The 17,757-nt window shown below is 36.3% G+C and overlaps 1 protein-coding gene across 1 annotated transcript in view; it reads right to left on the bottom strand.

Moving 5' to 3' along the window:
* Positions 1-17,123, bottom strand: part of LOC145673309 (vesicle-fusing ATPase 1-like) — a 154,656-nt gene extending 137,533 nt beyond the window's left edge. Inside the window, exons 1-2 of the mRNA XM_081742901.1 lie at positions 16,988-17,123; positions 8,767-8,855 (exon numbers count right to left, since the gene is read on the bottom strand). Of these exons, the coding sequence (XP_081599027.1) occupies positions 8,767-8,855; positions 16,988-16,999 (101 nt within the window). The 5' untranslated portion in view covers positions 17,000-17,123. The remainder of the gene's footprint in view (positions 1-8,766; positions 8,856-16,987) is intronic.
* Between the last annotated feature and the right edge of the window lie 634 nt (positions 17,124-17,757).

Raw genomic sequence — 17,757 nt, 5'->3', positions numbered from 1 at the left:
AAGTTTCAATATTTAATTGGAAGTTTGTTTAATACAAGGATTAGTTAATCGTGGTTGAAAAGAAAAATCTGACGCCTTTAGAGTGTAAAAATAATTTTGCAATTCATGGTATTTCAATAATCTGTGCCGTCTGATTTTCTTTCATGCGTCTCAGGGGTAGCCTCCCCAGTTTGGAACCAGTGGAATGTTGGATCTCTTAAAAATATAAACAGATTACGAAATGTTGTGATTTAGGCATATCTTATAAGTAGTGAAGTAGTGGGCACCCATTAAAAAAAATAAAAGTCATCAACTATGTTGTACACTATCGTCATAATTACACGACGTTAAATTATATTACATTTAGAAACATACATTGTATTTCTGTTACTACTGGTACATTGTAGAGTTTATTATCCCTTATATCAATAGTAAAATTTACCTATGAAAAGCTCGAGATTTCTTAAATGCAAGACTTGCAAGACTCTTGCATGCAAGACCAAGACCAAGACTGGGTGTGCAAGACCCCTCGCTCCTCACTACTATCAATGTATGCCATCTTGCATGCTGGTTGATTTTTAGTTAATGCCTCTATCCAGTACAGCGGCTATGTGAGACGCGTATGTCCTGGAATCGAACACCGAGTAACTATTCTAGTTCCCTTAACACTAAGAGCAACTGTGCCCCTATTTTGCTCTCATAATTTTTAAAAAGTCCAAAAATTCTTCTGCATGCGTTGATTTGAATTATAAATTATTTTCACTCCTTGTACCACAGGTCGAAGTTTTTGAAATGATTTGAAAGACTTGTAAAGAAATAAATGAATTGAGTTTTACGTCCCATGGTTATGCCGGTTAGGTGATGTGAAATGAATGAAATGGTGGAATGCAGAAAGTGGGAGGAAACGGGTGAACTCCGAGAAAACCCACGCGCACGGTGTTTGTCCATCACAAAGTCCACACGGCGCGAGCTAGGATCGAACCAGGGACCCCAAGCACCCAAGGTGAACGCTCTACCATTGAGCCACCGCGCCCCCACTTAGTACGTAAAGGTTTCCTAGCATTATATACATGAACTATTCTGCTGTGGATGTTGCACTTCATCATTATTGTATACTTTATTTACAAACCGCCTTGTATACACATGGTATTGAATCTGACTCCGGACAATGAAAGAAAGGATGGGTCATGATAAGGGTCATTTTGTGCCTATCAATGGATTGTTATGAAAGTTAATACCTGTAATCTACACCATATTCCGCATGAAAGGTCGTTTAGATTATGTTGAGATCATTCCCGGTTGTCCCTGTAGAGCGTCCGAAAGTTACCCCTGACTCCAACTCGAAAAGTCGAGGTGAGTGAGTGATAAACTAATTTGCGTAAAAAGCGGCAGTATGACGGGGAAATCCATAATAATATTTTGTTCCACTGATAAAAACACACAAAATTACCAAATAGCAAGACCATAGGTTTATTTGTTACATTATGAGAGAAATTTGTTTAGAAAAAAGCGTGTTCGTTGACCTGTATTTTGCCATCAATATTCGTTTTCGGAGTTATATTAACAATAGAGCGGACACTCAGAGCAACACCAAAACTATGTCAAACTGTAGTTTAATATATCTAATTGAACATACTAGGAACACAAATTGTTCTGGAAATCCGATATATATATATATATATATATATATATATATATATATATATATATATATATATATATATATATATATATATATATATATATAAACTTTGCACTTTAAGTCGCATGTATGATATTAATCCACAGTGAAGCAATAAAAAATCATTTGTGCAAACCATGAAAGGAAAATAGGTGAAGACATCAGAGTTAAATATCATCCTGAAGAATTCTTAATCATCTTCTGCATCGTCAGTCCAGTCATCCTCCTCCTTACTCTGGGCATCTTCGACGTAATCCCCATACGATGCAGGGTCGTGGAATACGGTTGGGTCGTGAGATACCACAAAACCGAAGCTACATGAGCACAGCAGCCTATCATCCTGGCACCGAGCTTGCACTGGCAATACCATCCCAGGATATCAGCAACATCGTACTTTATCCGCCGAGTGTAGGTGCGGGAATCCATTTGGCGAGACTGGATTTTAACACGAATAACATTATCATCTTACTGATTAAGAAAGAATTTACAGACGCATCCAGTGTTCATATCTCTTTAGTATAGCTTTTTACTTGTTTGAGCTGGTATACGCCCAGAGTTAGTCCTCGCAGCATCTCTTCGGACAATAGTGGAAAGCTCGAGAGATTTGTCGCATCGATCGAAGCCCATTTCATTTTGCTGTTCTAGCGGTCCCAACCTTTATTTCTTACCGTTGTTTTGAGTTCGTGTTCTTTGTGAAGAAGAGCCCACATCTTTCATGCAACATACTCGTGGTGGGAGGTATCAAATATGAGTGGAGGCCGAAATGTATTGCAAAGCGCACAAACAATTCGCACACAGTCCCCAAAAAATGGAATCTGGGTATTAGGATAATGTGTTCCAGGGTCTTCCATCTCTTCATTCTGGAATTGGCGGATTCGACAACCCATCTTATTTTTGTTACAATACGAGACTGGTTAGCTTCCATTGTTATATGTTGCTTCTGCGTCTTTGGAAAGAAGCATGGCATTTGACTATGGAATCAGAGGCCTTCCAGTAGGTGCGGTGAGCGTCTGAAACCCCGGACAACCGGGAATGATCTCAACATAATCTAAACAACCTTTTACGCGTAATATGGTGTATATTACAAGTATTAACTTTCATAACAATCCATTAATAGGCAGAAAATGGTCCTTATCATGACCTATTCTTCATGTTGCTGAAGTTCTGGCTAAAGACGACAATTTAGATGTTCTGGATATGGAAGATGGCGATGAAAAAAATATCATTGAAGAAAGCGACCATATCTCTGCCAGTAAAGAATCAGCAGATGAAGGTGAAGTGTTGCCACAAGTAGTTCATGTGGAACCACACTCAAATACTACTGCACGGGTACCATATCTTCTAGGAAAGGACAATGTCACTAAATGGTACGCACATGCTCCACGGCAAAATATACGAAGAAGTCAGAATATTTTGACCCATTTACCAGGAGTCAAAGGACATGCTAAAGAAGCGAAAACGCCTAGCAAATGTTGGAGTTTGTTCTTTAGTACGTCTATGCTGGAGAGAATCGTCGAATTTACAAACCAGTGGATTGAAACACATAGGCACGCTTATAGCACAGAAAGAGATGCTCAAAATACTAATATAACAGAAGTAAAGGCCTTGCTGGGCTTTCTATATCTTGCAGGAGGACTGAAGTCATCTCATGCTAATCTGGACGATCTCTATGCAAAGGATGGGACTAAATTGAATTCTTCCCAGCAACAATTATAGCGTGCCCTATTATTGATAATATTATATATATATATCCTGGATGTAGTCCCTAATTTTATAACGCTCTTATTGCGCGCAGTTACATCGTTTCCATGGAAATGGCCTTTGGCTTGTTTAAAAAAAAAAAATACGCAACGGAATTTTACAACTAACCTTAGATTCTTCCTAAAGTAGTAGACCAACGATAAGACTTTAATCAGTGTTCCATCTAGCGCACGTACGCCACTAATTTACCATATATATACCTACAGTTAAATTCTAGTAGGACTTTCTCAACTCAAATCATAAATTCAACTTGTAATTATTATTTATTGTTTCAGATTCAGAATCAAATTACAATTCAGAAGTGTTAAAAAAAATATTGATGCTTTTCCAGATAAATTTGTTCCAAATGCCTTGACTTTGCAATATTTCAAATTTTACATTTTATCATTCCATAGCTTCTTGTAAACATATTATTATGATTATAGCAATTATTTATATTAATAATAAATTTTACTATATATCTCATTTGACTTAGCTACTTATTTCCAACATGTATTTCAGATGTGTATCTCAGTAGCTTCCCGGTACAATGAAGAAATAAACAAAATAGATGACACGTACACATTTTAAGTAGCCTTCTTCGGAAGGTCAAACAGAGTTACACAGTTACTCTTCCCGCACACATTATAGGTAGCCTTCTCTTCACTCTCACTCACTCACACACACACACACACACACACACACACACACACACACACACACACACATATATATATATATATATATATATATATATATATATATATATATAAAATTGTACAAAATTTCATATATTAATAATCATCATAGTCATAAACTAATCCATCAATCTTACGTTTAAGAAATGGGAAAGGCAAGAAATAAAAAATTTCAATGTTCCGTGCAATACAACATAATCACTTGTCACAGCTTACCTGTGTGTCCCAAATACATACTACACTCTCATTTCATTTAAAATGTAATTTTTTTTTATATATCTGTAGCACGTCATAAATTTTGACTTACAAATTTAGTCATGGGACTACACTTTCACTTTACTACCTACGACTACTACTAATGAAACTGAAATTAACTATATACATGAATTATGTAAAAAAAAAAAAAAAAAAAAAAAAAAAAAAAAAAAAAAAAAAACAATTAATTCAATGGCCGATACTATATTTGATTCAAACTTGGAGATCTGAATGCATAAACTAAGTGTAACTAAAAGAAAAAAGTAACAATAATTGACGAAACTCGAACCTAGGACCACCAGGGAAGGAATACCGTTCACTAAACCCTCATCTGACAAGCCACAACGTGAACATTTGTAAGTTATAAATTTGCATAAATTTGTAAGTTACATATATTACAGTAAAAATGGGATTTTCTAATTACCGTCCGACTGTCGTTGTTGTGCAAATATTCAGCATGATATGACGTAGGGAAATGAATTACTTAAAGGTAGTACGATTTAATATCAACATTGAAACATCGTAAGTTAAAGAAAAGCATGCAATAACAAATATATTTGAATAAAAGCATGTAATAACAAATATATTTGAATATAATTTCGTCTTAAACTAGCTGTGACTACATTTACTTCAAAATTGAGTTTCTCGATTACACAGTATGTGCGTGGCTAGAAGAAAAAGTCGATAAGGATGGTCGGGATTCGAACCTTAGACCATCCAAGTACGAATTCCTTACATTAAACATTCATGTAACAGACAACGACTTAAAGTTTTCGGCACTATTTTACCATATAGTTATATCAAATATAACTTAATGAACACAGTAGGAATACGTTTTACTGACTTAAAAAGTGTTCCTGAACAAAGGGAAATTCATTATACACTAAGCTACAAGAGGTCTACGTCCCATCCGAACGGCGCATCCACCGAGTCAACGTATGGAATATCCCATTCTAGTAGGTAACGGAAAAGTATGCGACAAGCTATGTAGAGTTCTCCGTCGCTGAGTGGATAAAGTCATGGATCGATAACTAAAAGGTTCATGGTTCGAAACCCTGCTCGGAAGCTAAAGATTTTTTAAATTCCTTATTCTCAAGATCTTAAGATCTTTCCCTTCCTTCGTAATCATCTGATGTTCTAAAAAGATTTATCCATATTAATTCAACAACTGCCTAATGTGATTCTCGCAGTTCGGAACCTTTCCTTCTTCTGTTTCACAAAGTCATAATTTTCATCATAATACGAATGCTGTCCGACCATTATTCTCCAATTCTAAACTTATATATGTAAATCATTCCTTCGTCTCCATATTTGAATCTCTCTCTCTGTCTCAATGTCGTCCGTGAACTCTCATGGCTTGGGATCAAACCTTCGGCTCTTGAAACCAAATGTAAGCGCTTTAGCAATGTGCTATCGCACTATATAGGTTTGTTGTTAAAAGCAGAGTCATTTTAGATTTTGCCCAGACCCGGGGAGGTGGGGGGGGGGGGCGGAAGGCGGAGATTCTCCGCCGACATAATAGTTTCATTTGTTTATATTAGTAAAGAAATGAAATGAAATCTCTAAGTTTTCCGTTCCACGATTATAGGGGAGGATAAAGGAGACGGTCACGATAAGCATGAAGAAAATGGTGGAATGAAAAAGTCGAAGGAAACAGCAAAACCCACGCTCACGGTGTTTGTCCACCACAAAGTTTACTTGGCGCGAGCTGGGATCGAACTATTTTTTTAATATATCACTACACATTTGATCAAACAATATGTATTTCTCAAGCTCAAGGGAGGGGACAATTACATCCTTCTGTCCTGCCCAAATGCTGCCAACTGAAAGATTTGCTTGCAATTACTGACAAGAAATGAATAACACTCATTTCTGTCAGTACTGTTTAGAGCTCTGCGCTCGCATTACAGACTTTGGGAAGCACAAAAACTATTGCCATGATTAACAATTTCCATAGAATTCACAAGCAGCATCTTCCTAGGTTAATGTGATATGCAGCCTTTGAAGAAGGGAAAGAATGCGAATAAGGGTGTTTATGAAGCTATGGGAAAATTTTGGGACGTTTTGTTTTATTCAGGCTCTAGAAAGGCACTTCAGAACAAACGAAGGTTTTAGAGTGATAAACCTTGTAAACTGGTTCCTCTTTTTTTCCGTCTGAATGGAAAGAGTACATTTCGTCACACACCGCTTTAGACAAGGAGAGGTGGAGGAGGGGGGGGTGTTGGGTTGAATACCGTAACTAGTCGATGAGAAGTTTATTTCGGAATACATAAGCACACAGCGCAAGAGTTTGTACCTAAGTTGGACTTAAGCTTTTTGTAACATTTTCTTTGCTTCGAACTGTACAACCCAACTCTGAAACATGGTTATTAAATAGACAGCGTACTACTTCCTCTAATATTTCTTTAACCGTCGTTGATATCTCTCACAGTTTTCGAGCTAAACAGACTCAGTTACAACTTTCTCGATTCGGCATCCCGTAACTTTGAAACAACGCGTTTTTCGCCCTATGTTCATATGGATTTTTTTTTTTTTTTATTGTTTAGGTGTGAGGATTTCACCAGTGAACTTTGGCTACATAATAAATAAACACCCTGTAGCGTATATATAATTTACAGGGACTTACTAAATTAAACTTCGAATTTTTTAACACTCATACTGAAAAGAGCATCGGTTAAAAATCCAGGAAACTATAAAAGTAATGACGTACTAGTGATTATTTTTACTCTTTTTGATGTTTGTTTTGCTTCTGGATAAAGGTAATCAGAAGATAGCATAGGGTATCAACTAGAAAATTTAGGAACCAATAAAAGTTATTTTCACGATGGAGGAAACTGATCTAAACATATAGTTCTACAAGCAGCGCGGATCACTGAAGGGACGAGCACCGAAGACGGCGACAACTTGTAGTATTCGGGTGCTTTCGTGAATATATTCCTTTTTGATTATTTGATGCATATCCTATTGTCTTTAAGTAAAAGTGCATATGATTTTATCCATACTAAAATAACTGAGCTCTCATGAATGTTGTGTTTGTTAAACTCTAGCGCTCTTTTTAGCATCGAAGCCACATGAGAAGTGAACCTACAATTTAAAGCGGGATCCGAACCACCGTAATGCATTCAAATTTGAAATACTCTCCTACCGAAAATTGAATCCAGGACCACGTACATGAAACAGCACTCAAGGACGGCATCTAAGGGATTTGGGTGTAGAGTTTAAGTGTGTATGTTTTGCCGTCAATACTGAAAAAATAATCCAACTGATACCAACGAAATCTTCACTATGGGCCAACTACCATTAAGCTTTCACTTTATAATATGTTAGTTGTATTAGTGTTTAGCATCCCTTCCAGCAGCGACGCTATACGAGACGTAGGCCCACAGCTTAACGTAGGATTCGAAGCAAACGATTTTCCGCCGGGAATCGAACCAGGGTCCCCCGCGCAGCCTAACCATATAGTTACGAGGGTTCTTTCACATTATGGAACCTATCAGTATCGTAAAAGAAGAGCCCACATGTAATAATAATAATAATAATAATGCCTAAATTCACCGCAAACATTGAAAGTTCTTCGCACTTAATACATTGAAACCAAAGCCTGTGGCAGGATAAAATGTTCACGCGTCCCGATCGTGTATATAACTCCGTTTCTTAATGTATTAGATCATATGCACGAATCTTAGTCGGGTTTAGGTACAATAGAAATAGGAGAGCAATTAGCCGTATTGACTCAGAAAATTTCACCACCTACTGCCTCATAAAATAGACTTCTTGGGAGGCATTTTCCAGACAAGACACCTCCAATCGAAAAAAGACTTGTCCACAGGTGTTTGTAAAGTACGTCCTCACAATTAAAACATCCTGTTGGCAAAACTTCGAGAAAGTAAACTAGGTGGTTGTATTCAGTTTGCAAAATAACTGTTCGCCGGAATGCTTCAAATTGCACTGAACCAAAGGTAACCATACACAAATATTGTTTTATATGTTGATTCAGATTTTTTTAGTAATAATTTAGTACGTACTTGTGTTGTTTTCTTAATAAATGAATGAACACATAAATAAATTATTTAATTAAAAATACTAATGTTAAGGTGTATTTCTTATTTGTTAAGATATGCTTGAAAACCTACTTTCAGATGTAACAACTACTTTTACCCGTATTTGTTACGTTTATTGCATAAATGATACAAAAATATGAAAATCTCTCGGTTTCTAGACCTGCCTAGTAACATACCCGTCCCGTTTGAGACATCTAGAGCTCAAAGTGTTCAAATGTTCCTTTAAAGAAGAAATGATGAACAACGTAGGGTGTTTATGGGATGAGACACCAGGTGGTTTAGTTTAGCATTAGATATCCTAATATTAAAAAAGAAAGAAGAAAAAAGGAAAAAAAACATGCTTGACACTTACTTTACATCATCAGGGAAGTCGGCCTTGTTAACAACGGCGCAATTTGTAAGAGAAAGTTCATCCGTTGGACATTTGCCCACTTTCATCCGCTGAAAGAAATAGAATAGAATCATAGTGCACTTCAACTTGTTCAAAAAGAAAGAAACAATGCACATCCTCTCAAGTCGTAGGAAACATTGTGTTTGTAATAAAGGCATTAAAGGAACAATGCTTATTCACCATTTAAAAAATAAATATATCTCGACTAACAGCAGATAGCACTCAAACGTTTGAAAATCACAAACATTTATGAAAGAAAAAAGCGAATGCAAATATTAAAAATCTTAATTCATCTTCCGCAACCCCCAACCCTTGCTACACTTCTCCTGCTTGCTTATTTATTTATGCGTATGATACAGGTCATTGGTTTTATAGATATAAAGAAAAAGACCACAAAAATTTACAAAAAATATCTCTAAAATCAATAAAAATGCAAGAACTTGCTCCGGCACTGCAATGAATTTTACAAACGCTAAGGGAGTATGATCGAAAAAACAAAAAACACCAATGCAGGTGAACTTTAAAATAATACCTTACAGCATAAAATCTGCACTTTTATATTTCTAAAAGTACAGAAGTATTTACCCTTGGCACTAATTACGAATCCATGTGGCAATTACATTTCGTTCAAAGAATTACAATTTCATAATACATTCATTATAATTTCGGTAGTACTCTACATTGGCTGTGCCCTTGTAATTTACAGGTGAGCGATATACGTTCGCTTTGCTCCTTTAATGCTTTCACGTAATTCAGTGGATGACCAACTCCGTAACTTAATGCAACACGTTCAAGCACAAAACAGCTTCTGCATCGTACCAACTCTCCATTTCACTTCACTTGATTTTATTTCAGCCTCTTACGATGCACCTTCTTCACAGTCTCAAACATAGCCTTCTACCTGAAAATGTACTTGGTTCGGGTCGTTATTTACATTTTCCTGGCATATTTAAACTAACCTTCGGATCACTAGAAGTAGCTTTGTTATAATAATAATGTTTTCTGTAATTTTATTATTCGGTTAACCTGTTATTGTATTTGACTTCATTATTTATATTTGTAGGTTTCCAGTGACTTCATTAAAGTGTTTTAAGGTGGAATTTTGTATAAATATAAGTCGTAAAAATTTACTACTACTGTTGACATAATTATATATATATAGGGTGTTTCAAAACAACACCGACAAAGTTTGGGAGGTGATTCCTGACACTAAGATAAGACAAAAAGTATAGACCATCCTCGGTGCACAAATGCTTCCTTTTGGAGTTACAGACTGCCAAAAACATGAAAAAATGAACTTTAAAAGGCCCATATCTCCAAAAATATGGGACCTACCGTAGTCGGGTGAAGACTTCACTTACTAGGGATGATTCCATATCGGGACCAAGTACCTGGGGAAAAAATATATATCGTCTGAAAGCTCTTGCTATGAGAAGTACGAAACCGTTTTCAAATCACAGGCAAACCCGCAACTTGACTTTATGAGGGGCCGGTTTGTTGGTGTTTCTGACCTTATGTATGGCATATTCAACAGAATAAAAATGAGTTACGCGTAAGCGCCTGAAGCCATCATGTTCCTTTTTGGCTCATTGCTAGAACGTGACTCGAGCAAGGGTTTGATAATATCACTTTGCACCCAGACATACCCATTTGGTCAGTGTTGCCAACGAACTATAAATACAATGTGGTAGATTGTTTCTGACCACTGGATGTATATAACACTGACAACCTAGAATGGTTGGGAGACGGTAACACTCAACGCCTTTTTGCTATGGTGTCGTGTGATGTTTCTGCCAAGCTTGATGTATAAACGTCTCATAGTACGGAACCTGCTTCACAATTTCTTATTTTACATTTGGTTGGCAACACTAGCAAACTGGGGTGCTTGGGAGAGGAATATGTCCACAGTATATTTTCTCTAATGACGAATGGTGTTTATCCCACATTTCATGGATATACATCCAGTGGTACAGAAATCATCGTCCACATCGTATTTATAGTTCGTTGGCAACACTGACCAAATGGGTATGTCTGGGTGCAAAGTGATACTATCAAACACTTGCTTGAATCACGTTCTAGCAATGAGCCGAAAAGGAACACGATGGCCTCAGGCGATTATGCATAACATTCATTTTTATTCTGTCGAATATGCCATACATAGGGTCACAAACACCAACAAATCGGCTCCTTATAGGGTCAAGTTGCGGGTTTGCCCATAATTTGAAAACGGTATCGTACTTCTCATAGCAAGAGCTTTCAGACGATATATATTTTTTCCCCAGGTACTTGGTCCCGATATGGAATCATCCCTAGTTAGGAATTAATATGTGCCCTATCCAAAAATACATGTTTCAGAATCCTAAGGCACTCACGAAGCAATTATTATAGAGGGAGTTTGGCTACGGCCATATAATTTCAAGACTCTCCAACTGCCTCTATAAAAAATGTTGCAGAAGTACCGCAGGATTTTGAAACTTTGTTATTTGGATAGGACACATACTAGTTTCTTAGTGAAGTCTTAAACTGACTACGGTAGTTTCCATAGTTTTGGAGCTATGGACCTTTAAAGTTAATTTTTTCATGTTTTCGGTAGCCTATAACTCCGAAAGGAAGCACTTGTGCACCCAAGATGGTCCATGCTTTTTGTCTTATCTCGGTGTCAGGAATCACCTCCCAAACGTTGTCGGTGTTGTTTTGAAACACCCTCTATATTCAGATTGCTTTTTCTTTAATATATCGTGTCAACTTCTCCGCATCAGCAGGAGATGGTTTCCTTTTACCGTATTGTTTTTAGCTTGGAGGGAGTTAAGGCGGTGTTAAACATAGCAATATTTTTGATCTTGTCCAACCTTTCTATGTAACTCCAAGTATTTGCCTCAGTGATAAATGTTAACTCCCAATAATATATCACCGCGCCAACTCTGTTCTCTGTTTTCCAATGAAGAGTCATTTATTACTATTATTATTATTATTATTATATCACCATTTATTATATGTTAAAGTTGTAGAACGACATTTTTATATTTGTGCTTATGCCCGTATCAATCGCACTTTTGGATACACAGTCTACTTCTTCGTTCATTTCTATGTCTACGTGAGTCTCTGGTACATAATAATGTTACATTGCAGTTACTTTTCTTTAGAATATAATATAGCTTTTTAATTAGAGTAGATCCCAAGAGGATTGTATAGACCATATAGTGTTATTTAGGACTGAAATGGCACTTACAATATACAGGTGCAAGTAACATAGTTTTGAAGTATAAAAGGGCTTCCCTTATGCCAAGACTAACGAAACTCTTAACTCCAATAAAATATAGCTCATTCTGGCTAGCAGTACCTACGCAGTAAAATCTACTCGCATTATACAATCCGTGTACAAAAATCATCACCTTATTCTGTTCATTGAATAATATTACCAGTTGAACGACGTAAGTCAAGCGAGCTTACATACAGATATAATTCTAATTTATAATCACTTGCAGTTATATTACAATTAAATCCCTGAAACTCGTGGAAAATTCAGTTGCAAGGACTCTCTAACTCATACGAGCATCATGCTTGCAAGTCTTGTTCAATCTAAGGAGTTAACTGCTAATTACGCCGATACAGAATACGATCAATTCAACTTTTATTTATTTGTTTTCTTTAGAAGGGATAACTACAGCAACCTCCAGCTTTGAATCCCCTCCCCAAAACTGAGCTACTAGAAAAAGTATAAAATAACCCATCTTGAATAACGCTAATTACATCGTAAGATAGAAGAAATCTGAGTGTTCTTCAATAACAGAGAAGTGCTTGTTCCAACGCTAAAACTACCTAAATTCCTTATTATGTTCGGCTTGTTTTTCTTGTTATTATCCAGTTTATTCAAACTTTGGGTGTCTTTTCGATAATTTGGACTGCCATCTTTCTCCAAATCTTTTAGATATTGAGAGCTTGGGTAACGTTAGAGAAACAACGATCAGATCTATGATACGTACAGCTTAATAGAGATATTGACACGCTATTAATATAAAAAAAGAGACCCTTATAAGACATCAAATCAACTTCTGAAATTTCATCATAAATTGAAAAAATAGAAAAAGAAATCACTCGAAAAGATAATTAGTAATTTTGTAAAAAAAAAAAAAAATCCTTTGGGCAACATTTCAAAATGTACCTAAATTTGTCGATCTTTTATAAAATACATAGCAAAACAAGGTGTAGGAGTATTATGCATTCTCGTTGGCGTTCGTCAAGTGAATCCTCATACACTCAGGTTTGAATATATGTCAACATCAAGCGAGTTTGAACACAGCTAGTGCTCAGCAATAGAGCCAGGGATTGAAAAAACCCGGGTATTTTTAAAAAACCCAACCCACTTGAGCTCATGTGGGTTTTTTTTCGAGTATTTTCGGATTTAATTGGGTTTTCTCGAAATTATTCAATGTGTTTGGGATAAAAACGTTAAAATATGATTTACATTTCAAGGTTGTCATTGTCACAACTTGCAACAATTTTCTGTTCAATGCTGTTGAAAAAATGGCCGCCACTTTGAAATTTTACATTGATAGCCGAAAAAATCTATGCAGCAAATTTAGAATGTCTTGTGCTTCTACCCTCAAAATTTTATGTTAAAAAGTCCGAAAATTGCATCCTGTAGCATGGATACCCACAATTTTGAATAATGGCCGCCATTTTAAAATTTTATGCCGTCAAAATATATACAGCTAATTTTAATCCCTCGTTCTTCTACTTTGAAAATTTTAACTTGGAAGACCGAAAACTGCCCTTTGTAGCGTGGATATCCGCTATTTTGAAAAAAAAAAAGAAAAAGAAAGGGCGCCATTTTGTAATTTTATGTTGGTATGCCGAAAAAATCTATAGTTAGTACCGGCACCATTGTAATTATTTCATCAATCATGGACAAATAGCATATTACCCTAATACAACAAATCTTTGCTTACATTTGTGCCTTATTAGGCCTCTATCAAAGTAACTAGAACCCGATTAATCTATCCTTCCAGTGGCGTGGAACTCTAATCTAACTGGGAACGACATAGGGTGGTGAGGAAAGACCTATATTCTAAAGGTTTGTGCACCCGTCATCCGCACCCAATTCAAACCCCTGTCATCGCTAACGCTCTAACCTTTGATGCGAGCGGTCCCGGGTTCGATTCCCGGTGGGGACATTCGGTCCAAAAAGTGTAACAGGTTTACAAGCCAGCCATCCTGAGTGAGGTTTTACCTGGGCCTTCCTCATTAACACCAGGAAAGGGCGAGATGGTACCTAACATACGCTTCCTTGGCGCTTCCTTCCTTCCCCTCTCCGCCGGAGGACATTATCCCTCATACGTCATCCTGGGCTTAAGCCCATGGATGCCAGTAATGTCCAGAAATATGTATAAATAAATAAATCAGTCATAGTCCCGAACCCACATAAATAGTAGGTCCAAGTTTTCAAAATTTTAGTGTTGCATAAGAAAGCAAAGCATAATAACCAAAAAGTAAAAGTAATTTCAGTTTTCAACATTTAATGGACTTAATGCAATATTCTAGTAATTATAGGTACCGACTACGTGGGTTACTCAGGGGTTCAAGCACCTATTGGTGGAATTTAATGGATGGTGAACACCCACACTACTCTTTCATACGGTGAATAATAAAAAGAAACTATTGTGCGTGTAATCCAAGTTAGAATTTAGACAGGAATGCTTAAGTGTTGAATAATAATTTGTCAATGCCTATTTTAGACTCTTCAGTTTTACGGCAGACTGAGGATCGAACGATATAACACCACCCTTTCCTACGTGATCCTGCGCTTAAGACTATAGATGCCAGTAATGCCCAAATATATGTATAAATAAATAAATAAATAAATAAACCGTGAGTGTAATTTTGTATTTAATTATTCCTTTCAAGAACTTGATGTTCTTAATTTATATTTTTAAAAATGTAAAACGATATGGGTTAAGTTCCAAAGTTGGTCGTCCGTTTCTAGCAAAATTCTGAAAATTTAATATCGGGAAGGAATGCATACTTTGCTCGTTTGTGTGCTTGATAATATCTAAGGAGAGCCAAAATTGTGTTTATTTTTCTTTATAAACGGTTATAAATATGGAACTATTTGGCAAGTGGAGGAAACTACTTCGCGCAAGGTTACCGCATAGTTGGATTGAGGGAAAGTAAATAGCAATCGTATTCTGAATATGGCTGGAGGTGTACAGAGACGCTCCAGATGGAATCCTCACCCTGAAAATACACTCTATTAATTTTAACAAAATGGGCCCAAACCTACCTAGCTCTAAGATAACCCGACACCACCCTACCCTATTTGCCCCTACCTTACTCTACTCTACCCTACCCTATTCTATTATTCGCTTTTAAAGCGGGGCATTAGTGCCGTATCGCCGAACCACTTTGAAAGCTGAAAAAAAGCACCAAAACGCATTACATTCGGTTATATCTTGTCGGATTACATTAAGTTACGTCAGATGACGTTACCTCACGTTAGTAGCATAAAAACTACTGTGCAAACACACAAACCAACCTGTGCTAGGGGGGCGAACGAAGCGAGAGGGTGCGTATGAAGGGAGCAGGCGCTTTAGCGACGGTGGGTATACGCGTAAATGAGGGTATGACATGTGGGTTTTGGCAATCATAAAAATTTCAACAGCACTTGGCATAGTTTCATACTTGCAACGCTTCACTTGTTAACATACAATACTGCTTCTGTACACTGTACAGAAATACATTTCCGTTCAGTTAGAAGTAACTTACTTTTAAAACTGAGGCGTGTAATCTTTTCTAATTTCAAGAAGAAAATGGCGTACAAGAGTTTGCTGGGGTTTACATTCCTTAAATAAATACTCCACTACATAGCCCTCGAAATGCTCTTCCTTCTTCCCCAACGCCATTCCTTTTGCGCTACTATATCATAAGAAATGTATCACCGTCTACTTTAGCCTAATCGACATAATCATGGGACGTAAAACTTAAAGACTTCATTTCATTTTTTTTCTCCGCAAAATAGTCCCTCCGCCTCTACATACAGTGCCGCTTACAGCAACAAAAACAACTTTCTTCACTTTTACTATTTCACTTACTTTACTTTCACTCATTCCTCCTCACGAACTTAAATAAATTCTCCAATTGACCAGACAAATTTCCTAAAATTTGTCCGGCGATACGGTACTTAGAGCATGATTTCTAAATTCTTGTAGCTGTTATTGTTTTTTTGTCGAAACACAGGCGCACGATCAACTTCAGAATAAATGCCAATTCTTTACATAAATTACAACACAGTTGAACCATTTTCAACTCTCACTCAAATTACCCTCAAACATGCTAAAGACTTAACTGTTATCGTTATTATTTTAATACCAGTATCTCCTTATTCTGTCCAGAATTGCTAAACAACTTTGAAATTCCACAAAATCTCGTTTCGGAATTTTGTGCAATATAAAGTTTAGAAAATCATTAAAATTTTAAAAAATTGTTTGTCTCTGCAATTCAAAAATAATTTCACGGTTTATTTTGTTTTATTGCAGCACATCTTGATAGTCTTTCTCTCTTAGCAGGAAGAATTTGGGAACCATTGGTCCATTGGATGTACTTCCAAACGAACCTAGCTTAACCCGAAAATGTACAAAATCTGTAAATATTTCGTAGAACCGTCTGCTCTGCTCGAGTAATGTCAAAGAAAAGGGGGAGACATTAGTGCCGCAGCTGAGCACCCATTGAAAAACTTGAAAGTTGGTGTCTATGCTAGTAATTTATATTAAATTAACATGTTCAAATCTTGTGTACGGATAAAATTAGCACATGACAAAAACATTAAGTTGTTTTAAAAGTACCGACACCTGATGACATTTAAATTAATTGATTCACAGGAAACTTAAGCAGAAAGTGGTGAAATTTAGACTGAATAGGTGTAGTTTAGAAAACAATCTTCTTCCCTCAATGCAACGGTGTGAGCTCGCGAGTCTTATTGTTAGATATTGGTTCAAACCTGATAAGTTCTTACTATTTATCATAATAATAAATATAAAATATAAAAAATATAAATATAATGCTTCCATTAATTTATTTGCTAACACCTACGATTTGCAGTAAGACGAAAAAAAAAAAATTGCAGAATATCACGAGTAATGCATTTCATTTAAAATGCAATGCAATATATTTTCTTTTAAATACTTACCATAGGAGCCATAGTTGCACAAATTTCTTTTTATGTTATAAAAAACTTACTATCGCATTAATAACAAAATAAACCCTGACAAACTGCGCTGAAACAGGCCAAACGTCGACACTATAAGTTCGTCTGCATTACAGCGTTGCCAGGTATCGTTTCTAAATGGCAGAAGATTAATACGTTCTTCGTTTTCCCTCCTTCCAATCGGAAGCTGATAGGCTTTAAAAGTCCTATATTCAAATATTGGTAAAACCACGGACAAATAAAAAAAATCTTTCCACTATTGACTATTGGAGTGTGGTAATAATTTATTGACTATTGATGTTTTAGTGACTAAATATGAAATCCGACGCGTGCAGCTTAAGTTTAGGTATACCATTGTGAAGAATTGTTGAAAAATTACCTCTTTCTCTGTTATTTTGATCGACAATAATTACAGTGGGTTACCTGATAGCCTAATTATCGTAGACCAAGTTGAAAGGAACACCAGAAACAACGTTAAAAAATAAGAATTCTTTCACAATTTTTGTATAAATACAGCGCCTAGACACATGTCATAAAACGGGTCTTGAAAATTCGATGTAAGGAAACTCGATAAGGAAAATACCAAGTTTTCATCAAATTAGCATGCTCAAATCTTGTGTACGGATAAAATTAGCACACGACAAAAACATTAAGTAGCTTTTAAAAAACCGAGACCTTATGACATTTAAGCGAATTACACAAAATTCGGTGTATGGTAAACTCGGTATGGGGAAAGTTAGGTGTAAGATAGA

This window comes from Thermobia domestica, chromosome 16, assembly GCF_964235325.1.
Source record: "Thermobia domestica chromosome 16, izTheDome1.hap1.1, whole genome shotgun sequence".
NCBI lineage: Eukaryota > Metazoa > Arthropoda > Insecta > Zygentoma > Lepismatidae > Thermobia > Thermobia domestica.
The sequence above is the reverse complement of the archived record's forward strand: the minus strand, read 5'-3'. Positions and strand labels throughout refer to the sequence as shown.